The sequence below is a fragment of the Dendrobates tinctorius genome, unplaced genomic scaffold (genome assembly GCF_039654945.1).
Source record: "Dendrobates tinctorius isolate UK_male_01 unplaced genomic scaffold, ASM3965494v1 ptg000012l, whole genome shotgun sequence".
In the NCBI taxonomy this organism is placed as follows: domain Eukaryota; kingdom Metazoa; phylum Chordata; class Amphibia; order Anura; family Dendrobatidae; genus Dendrobates; species Dendrobates tinctorius.
The window spans coordinates 6,949,343-6,958,907 of NW_027361680.1; the positions used below are offsets into that span (position 1 = coordinate 6,949,343).

At 45.6% G+C, this 9,565-nt stretch overlaps 1 protein-coding gene across 1 annotated transcript in view; it reads left to right on the forward strand.

Annotated features, from left to right (window-relative positions):
- DDR2 (discoidin domain receptor tyrosine kinase 2) overlaps positions 1-9,125 on the forward strand; it is a 1,077,249-nt gene extending 1,068,124 nt beyond the window's left edge. The window contains exons 17-18 of the mRNA XM_073557968.1: positions 5,749-5,898; positions 6,401-9,125. Coding sequence (XP_073414069.1) covers positions 5,749-5,898; positions 6,401-6,541 — 291 coding nt within the window. The 3' untranslated portion in view covers positions 6,542-9,125. The remainder of the gene's footprint in view (positions 1-5,748; positions 5,899-6,400) is intronic.
- Positions 9,126-9,565: the final 440 nt, after the last annotated feature.

The window sequence follows — 9,565 nt, forward strand, 5'->3', positions numbered from 1 at the left end:
CTCTTTTGTCTTTTGCATACAGCTTGATGTCATCCATGTAGAGGAGGTGGCTGATGGTACTTCCACTCTTGAACTTGTATCCACAGCCAGACTCTGTAATTATCTGACTGAGGGGGTTCAAGCTTATGCAGAACAGCAATGGGGACAGTGCATCACCTTGGTATATGCCGCATTTGATGGCCACTTGTGCTAGTTATCTTGAGTTGACTTCCAATGTTGTTTTCCATTGCCACATTGAGTTTCTGAGGAAGGTTCTTAATTTCCTGTTGACATTGTAGAGAGCCAAGCATTCAAAGATCCATGTCTGTGGCATTGAGTCATAGGCTTTCCTGTAGTCAATCCAGGCTGTGCTGAGATTGGTCTGGATCTTGAGTTTTGGGCGATTGCTCTATCTACTAGAAGCTGGTGCTTAGAGCCTCTGGTGTTGGCTCCAATGCCTTTCTGAGCTGGATTCATGTACTGTTTCTTATGGGTCTGTAGCTTGTTAGCTAAGATGCCTGACAGGAGTTTCAATGTTGTTGTAAGGCAGGTTATTGGGCAGTAGTTGGATGGAGCTGTTCCTTTGTGAGGATCCTTCATGATCATCACTGTTCTTCCATGTGTTAGCCAAGCTGGGTGGTGGCCTGCTTCTAGCAGTTGGTTCATCTGATTGCCATGCGTTCATGTATTGCTGTTAATTTCTTTAGCCAGTAGATGTTGATCGTGTCTGGGCCAGGTGCTGTCTAGCTCTTCATGTTCTTGACCCACCGTTGGATGTCTGCTTCTGTGTGACGTTCAGGAGCAGACAACGTCCAAGAGTGGACCCTCTGGGTCGCGGATCAGGAGCCCCTGGGCCGAGTGCGCCAGGTCATGACCTACCCCTATACAGGGATCGTTAGGGGCAGGACCGCAGAGGTCAGAACCGCGACAGCCGGTACCAAGAGGGGCGGCTCACAGGAGACATGGTTGAGTATATCGGAAGAACGGAACTGGGTACCAGGAACACCAAGAGTGTACACAGAAGTGTGCTAACTACAGATGGTGTGAGACAGGTAGCCGTGAGCACGTATGGCGTATAGCAAGTAATACGTCTGGAGATAAACAAAGCAGGACGAGTTACAGGAGCACAACAGAGTACTGAATGGAGCAGCAGTCGTGCCAGGAGGTGTTACAGAGCACAGGAACAGAGTGAGTACCAGGAGGCATGACTGAGCAAGGGACAGAGGACAGGATACTAGAGTGTGCCAGGAGGCACAACTGAGTAAGAAGCAACGTGAAAGTTCAGAGCGAGTGCTAGGAGCACAATAGAATACCAGAAAGAGCAGAGGACCTGAGAACAGCGCACGGCACGGCTGGGACAAAGCAGACCCAGCCAGGAAGCACAACAATAATCAGGCACCTCCCATAGGGGAAGGTAGCCTGAAATAGCACATGACCATGACAGGTTCCGGGTCAGATACAAGCCAGAAAGCACATGACCACTACAGCTACCGGGTCAGGTCCTCCATTACCATAGAGGGGACCGACCTGGAGACAGCACTGACAGGAGCGCACAAGCGCAACCGTGACATGGAGGAGAAGCCCCAGGGACGAGAGCTGCACGTGCGCACCCGACGGGAGCCCTGGAGGGACCGCCGTACCAGAGGGAGTGACATCGGGACCGAAGCCCCATCTCCTGGTGAGCGCGGCATAACATTCTGTAATGGTGACTGGTTCTTGCTCTAGGTGCTTGCGGTGTTTCATTCTCAGATCTTGCAGCCACATTGCACTGGTGTAGTGTTTTTCCTTCTCCCATATGTTCCTCCAGTATTGTTCAGTCTCTGCTCTTGGTGGAGTTGCAGCCTTTGTGCTGTTACTCTGTAGTTGGGAATACACCTTGGATGGTTCTCTGGAGAATGCATCTGCCTAGTGTTGCAGCGAGTGCTGTGAGCCTTTGTTTAGCAGTCTCTAGGGCTTCATTTGGGGTCAGGCCTTTGTTCTTGTCCAGCTTGGTCTTATTCTTGATCTTTACACTCGTCTGTATTTCTGTTAATTGGCTGACTTTCCTTCGTGTCACCTTGATCTTTGCCTCCAGTCATCTTTTCCAAGGGGGACACATACTTCTGCTGCTTTTGTTGGTTGTTTATAGAGTTGAGCGACTTTGGTCAGATCGGGTTTCATGAAACAAAATTTGTTTCAGATGAAACTGGTCCGACTAGGGTAAAAAAAGTCGGAGTTTCGTCCGAAACCCGACCCCAATGCAAGTCAATGGGGAATAAAAGTCGGCATTGAGTGGATGAATGTCATCCGCAAAATGCCGACTTTTATTTCCCATTGACTTGCATTGGGGTCAGGTTTTGGACGAAACTCCAACTTTTTTGCCCTAGTCGGACCAGTTTCATCTGAAACAAATTTTGTTTCATGAACCCGATCCGACCAAAGTTGCTCAACTCTACTTGTATAGCCAAGCATTTCCATGATTGCTGAGGCAGTAGCATAGATCAGTTCATTAGTATATATAGTGACAGGGTCACTGGTGTTGTACATGAGGGGAGATATGTGTCACTAAGATTGCTTTCCTGTGTGATGTGAAAGCCATAAGTGTTTTCTCCAGCATGATATGTGCTGAGAGCAATCCAGTTGCTATATGGGCATGGCTTTCATGGTGGGTAGGTCAGAGATGGGTGGGACGCCTACTCACCATATCTCCATCTCCAGGATGTGACTGGAGGGAAGTTAAATGTCCAGCCAGTTTTTTTTCTCTGTCTATGTGTGTGGAGGAAAGCAAGCCTTCGGATTGCTAGCTTCTGCAAAGGCTGCCATATGTGTTGTCCCAGAGGACCTGGGCAGGACAGTGTTTGAACTGTTTATTTTAATTTGAGCTTGACAGGCTGTTTTTCTGTTACCATTTTGTTTTTTGGTTTATGAGGTAATAAACCACTGAGAGTCTTTAACTACCTGTGTCGCTGAGTCTACCTCGAGGAGCAGCTAAGCCTGTCAAACTCTCACACGTGGTATTTCGGATGCGGGCAATATTCCAGGAACACATGTAGCAGTGGTAGATAAACCGTATGTTCTGGGTGAAGGTGGCTACATGGATGGAACAGCGTTTGGACAAAATGGAGGAGCTACTCAAGCACCTGATGCCTGAGCCAGCAGCAACAGTACCCAGATACAGCAGGAGACTAATAAGCTTCTAATACAGCAGCTGCAACACGTCAGGATCCTGACAGCGCCGGCGTACAGCCCTCGCTGAGCAGGGATTCACCAGTGCTGTAGGGGTCCCGGGGACAGTAACAGCTGGAAAGTACAGACGCACAGGACCTGAACGCTGAAGTATTAGCAAGCAGGCACGGGACCTACGCTCATGTGACCACAAGGGGCGGGACTTAGCGTCCTGCTTGTTAAGATGGAAGAACACTCAGAGTCGGGCAAACCAGAGATCATACACAATACGGGCGAAGGAGGTACAGGAGGAACAAGCAGATGGGAGGTCAGATGAAGCCAAAGGTCATACACAAGAGGGCAGTGCGGTACAAAAGGGATGAGCAGAGAGCAGTCGAGTCACAAGCAGAGGGTCATACATGAGAGGACAGTGCGGTACAAAAGGGACGAGCAGAGAGCAGTCGAGTCACAAGCAGAGGGTCATACACGAGAGGACGGAGCGGTATAAGAGGGTCAGGCAGAACTCGTAACAGGGACAGAACCGGATCACAACCAAACAAGCAACAAGTTATCAGGCACAAGGCACACGTATACAAGAGGTCACTTAACTCAGCCGAGGGCAGGAGTATAACTGACACCGGACCCAGGTCCAGTGAGCATTAAATAGCTGCCCTCTGCCAGAGAGAGGCAGAAACAATTAACCCCCTGTCTGACCAGGATGGGCCAAAGCGAATCCCCGTCCTGGATCATGACACAACAGCAGCAAAGACAGAAGGAACTCCTGGGGGGAGATGTACGCAGCAGAGAAACTGCCCCTCCCCCACATCAAGGTGATGACTTGTGCATCCGGAAAGCGGTAAGATTAGCCATGCTCTTAAAGGTCATTGAGAAGGACGGTTGAGACTAGGACTACCTGCTTTCATTTTTGCTCTTTTCCATCAGTGAATTACCCCAGGCGTCTACTGGCTTCTCTTCGTCTAAGCCCCTGTTTGGTCGACATCCATGAGGGATTCTGGACATCGCCAAGGAAACATGGGAAGCTGAGGTCACCCCACACAGGAGCATCATAGAGCATGTTGCCCAGCTGCAGGAGAGAATGGCGAAAGTGATGCCTATCATGAAGGGGCATCTCTTCCAGGCACACGAGGCACAGGCAAGGGTGTATAACCAATCAGCAAGGCTGAAGAAGTTCCAGCCCGGGGACCATGTGCTAGTTCTTATCCCCATGATGGAGAGCAAGTTCCTAGCCAAGTGGCAAGGCCCATACGAGGTCATGGAAAAACTGAGTGAAGTTAATTACAAAGTACACCAGACAGAAGGAAGCCGCACTAGGTCTATCACATTAACTTGCTCAAACCCTGGCGAGACCGAGAACTGATGAACACCCCTTGCCTGGGAGCCAGGCCCAAAGTCACCGTGGATGATGTCACCATTGCAGAGACCCTGACACCGGCCCAGATGCAACATTGTCAGGAGCTGTTGCAGCGTAACCGGGACCTATTCTCCGAGTGGCTGGGGAAAATGCAGGTTGTCAAACATGACGTGCTGATGTTGTAGTAGGGTGACCGGCTGGGGGTTGGTCCTCTTACCACCGCGAACAGACTGAGACGGAGACAGAAGTGCGTCCAGCAGGTCCTCTTTATTGGCCGCCCTCTTGACCGCAGCAACATACAGCAGCAGCTAGACACCCTCCGCACACAGGCCCGGGTACCTTCGCTTCCTTCTTACTTCTGTATGACGGCCCTCGCGGCTCTTTCACTGCAGCTACCCTAGGCCTACCACTACAGTGCTTCGCCTGCCCGAGTCCGTCCATCTTGTGGTACCCCCAGGCTCTCACAGTCTGCGGCGTCTCTTGCCAGGGCCACCCCCCCTGACTGTCTCAGACATCAGTCCCTTCTGGAGCTTCACCACTGTACTTCTCTTCCTCAGGTCTACTCTTCTCCTCAGCTCCTCTCCCTGGACTGACTGCTTCTAGAACTCTCTACCTGCTTTTTATCCCCCTCCTTGAGGATTCCTCTCAGAGTTCCTGTAACCCCGCCCCCCATGACTGCGGTTTCATAGCCATAAGCTGATGTTAAGTCCATTTCTCACAACTCTCTCTACTCCCATCTTGTGGCCAAACTGTAGTATTGCACCCTTCTCCACTATTTCAGCTGTCTCCCATCTATAAATGGAACAGTCCACCTAAAGCACACTATACCTTTACCTTCCCTTTGCAGACAGGTCCGTACGTCAGTCCACCTCCCCTACACAGGAACCGCATGTAAGGGTGAACCTCAACATAACTACCAGATTAAAATTTTCCAGTTTAAAACCAGATTTTTGGACTCTGCACAGGTTAAATATACTTTGATGAAAAATTGAAAGGAAGGTGTCTGAAAGTGCTCAGAAGGATTTTGACACTCTGTCTACTTTGAGGAAATATTTAGGAATCACTTTGAAATTCAAGATTTCTTTCTAAATGTAAAAAGAGAATGAAAATTGTTTTGGTGACCAGATGTGCAAAATATCAAGAAACCCCTGAAAGCAAAAGATTTAAAAGGCCAGCATTTTTTTTGCAGGCATATGTAACAATATGGCCATTGTGTTTATACATTTACTGCATTCATGTTTATTATTCTACAGGGCAAATTCACAACTGCTAGTGACGTGTGGGCATTTGCAGTGACCTTATGGGAGATTATGACTTTCTGTCAAGAACAACCATATAGTGAGATGTCTGATGAGCAAGTGATTGAGAACACTGGAGAGTTTTTTCGAGATCAAGGGAAACAGGTACATAATGCAGATCAACTTTTTTGTATAATCTGTAAAGTATGTAATTGCAAGTAGATGGATTAACATTTGATTTTATGAGATTAATATTGTACGACTGTCATTTTGAAGATCCAAATAGAAAATGAAGACAGCGCCTCAAAAGTTGGTGAAAAATTCTTTCAGTTTCTTTATTCTGCCCTCTGTAGCGACGTTTCGATCTTACATGATCTTTTTCAAGCATGTAAAATCGAAACGTCGCCACAGAGGGCAGATTAAAGAAACTGAAAGAATTTTTCACCAACTTTTGAGGCGCTGTCTTCATTTTCTGTTTGGATGTCTGGATATTTTCCGGGAAGGACTCTCTGGAATTGACGTGTGCCTCTATTGTGGGTAAAGTTGACCACCTATTGCTATGAGGTGCTGTGAATGTTTTATTCTTTGATTGTCATTTTGAACATGTCAGGGGTAGTAATAATATAATAAATATAGTACATGCATATATATTTTTCTGTCTTGCTAGGTATTCCTTCCTCAGCCAGTCATTTGTCCTGACAAGGTTTATAAGCTCATGTTGAGCTGTTGGAGAAGAGAAACCAAGGACCGACCAAGCTTTCAAGACATTCATCAACTTTTGCAACCGGCACCTGATCAAGAGGACTAATATTAGTCATAATAAATAGCATACAAGTCTGTAAGAAATTGATCCCAGATTACAACAATGTACAGTAAACGGCACAAATCTTGAAGATATTCCTTTCCCTGTGGACTTTCAACTCCTGACACCTGGAAAGTGATCAATTGTGAATTACCTGTTTACATAGTTAAAAAAATCTCCACTTTCTTCAGCTTTGATAATGATCAAGAGAGCTTTCTTCCTACAGCAATAATGTCTAAGACTAAAAACATTTTGTTTATAATGGCTTGTGGTAGTTTATATCTGTAGGCATGGGTCCTGTAACAATGGCCTTACAAACCAATGCCCAAAGGGTACGGTACTTCATTGTAATCGTAGAATTAAATGTCAACTTGCTAGAAACTTTTTTATGTATCATAAATGTAGACTATTTTAAATGTTTAAAATTTAAATAATAGTTTCTTATCTTCTCTCTCTCTATATATATATATATATGTATATACTTTATTGTTTCTTTTAAACCCATTTCTTTACATTGTTGGTTTAACAACTGATTCCCATCTACAAACAACAACCTTCAAATTGATGGTGAAATATACGGCCTATATTGTTCAACTCTCTGAAAAATCTATGACATTCCAAGATCTGTTACATATTATGATTATTACATGTTATGCTTTTATATGAACTGCCCTATTCCTTTTTATTTAATGTATTTATTTGGCTTAGTTCTACAGTAGATGATGGTCAGATCAGGTTTTTTTTCTTTAATTATCTTTACCTGGTTAAATATCTAAAAAGTTAGATATTTACCTATATGCATGGTTGCCCATTTTATAAGTGTTCTTAGATAGGGTAATAATATTCATAACCATCACAGGCAGTCCCTGACTTATGAACATCCACCTTACACCTTACTCATAGTTACAAATATAAAATGTAAATTAAAAACGAATATTCTCCTAATCACTTACTTCTCCGGCTGCCCGCTATCCAGTCATCTTTTTTCCACTATTGCTTGCCGTATCTGCAGCCTCTTCACTATCAGCCACAACTTCTGGCTGGCATATACGAGGGGCGATCCAAAAGTAATGATAATCAATAATAAACACAATGAATACAGTCAAATTTTTTTTTTATTTTTCTACATAGTCTCCTAAAAAGTCTATACATTTAGTCCATCTCTTTTCTAAACTTAGAATTCCCTTCGAAAAAAATTCTTGATCTTGACCCTCAAAAAACTCCCCAACAGCGGTTATCACATCGCTATTGTCGTCAAATTTCTTGCCCCGGAGGTGTTCCTTGAGCCAAGGAAAGAGAAAGAAGTCACTGGGGGCTAGATCTGGCGAATAGGGGGGGTGTTCCACCAGTTCAAAGCCCGCTTCTTGAATGGTAGCCATGGCAACTGCAGCTTTGTGAGCCGGTGCGTTATCTTGGTGAAACAGCACTCCAGCCCGCAGTTTGCAACGCCTTTTCTCCTTGATAGCCTCCCGCAATCTTCTTATTTGTTCTGTGTAGTAGGAGCCCGTAATAGTGGCTCCCTTCTCCAAATAGTCCACCATAATAATTCCTTCAGCGTCCCAAAAAACGGACGCCATAACCTTCCCTGCTGAGATTGACACTTTGAATTTCTTCGGCGTCGGTTCGTCGGCTCGTTTCCATGTCATTGATTGTTGTTTTGTTTCGGGATCAAAGTGGTGGATCCAGGTCTCATCCATGGTCAAAAAACGTGACAAAAAATTCTCCTTGTCTGCTTGAAACTTTTTGAGATTTGCTATTGAAATGTCAACTCGTTTCTTCTTTTGCTCGTCGGTTAACATTTTTGGCACCCAACGCGCGGAGACCTTTCTCATATGCAATTCTTTTGCAAGGATTCTTTGAATACTGCCATATGAGATCCCTGTGACCTCAGCTACATGCCTGATAGTCACTCTTCGATCTGCCAATACAACTTTTTCAACTTTTTTCACTTTTCCTCATTGAGGGACGTGGATGGGCGTCCTTTGTGATGCTCATCTTCCGTCGATGTTCTTCCCAGCTTAAATTCCTTGGCCCAGCGTGCATCTGTGGAATATGGAGGAGAAGAGTCCCCAAATGTTTCCACCAAGTCGCTGTGTATGTCTTTGGTAGACATTTTTTTCAAGCAGAGGTATTTGATGACAGCTCTGAGCTCGTTTTTTTCCATTTTGATGTTCACTCCTTGGCAGTTCATATTCAAATGAATGTAGCTCCCGGGAATCGTGGCCTATTTAAGTGATTTTGTTTTCCTGGACTAGTGGGTACCTAAGAGAGAAGAAAACATTTTATTTTAATTTCTGTGTGCAATAGAAATAACCAATTATCATTACTTTTGGATCGCCCCTCGTAATGAAGCATCCAGGACTCTGGCAGTGTCCAGGATTCGGAAGGTTATACATGTTGTAAGGTAGCCACGTGCGCTGTGACCTTATGATGTGCAGTAACCTGCAAGGCATAGACGTGGCCTGGAGTCCTAGTCTATGATAAAGAGGCCGTAGATGCAGAGCCTGAAGGTGGACTAAAGAGGACTGGATGGTGAGCAGGTGAGTGATGAGGTAATTATTGTTAGAAAAAATAAAACGTATTCAGCTTCTCCTCGCCGTTGGGTCTTATTCTTTCAATTGTCATGTGCTACATAAATCACATCTTCACTATAGGCCAGAACTTCGCTCTGAGTACAGGCCTCGGAGGTCACTGTGTGCTGTGAGGTCACGACGTGTGAGGCTATGTGCACACGGTGCGGATTCTGCTGCGAATCCGCAGCGGATTTGGCCCTGCGGATCTGCAGCAGAACTGCAGGTGATGTTCAATACCATTATAGCCTATGGAAAGTTTCAAATCCCCAGAAAGAATTGACATGTCATTCTTTTCTGCGGATTCCGCTGTGGTTTGCCATCTCCTCCATTGTAGAGATGATAAACCGCAATGCAAAACCGCAGGGTAAACCGCAGGTCATTTGACCTGCCGATTTACCTGCGGATTTTGCTAAATCCGCAGACCAATCCGCAGCATGTGCACATAGCCTTAAGATCA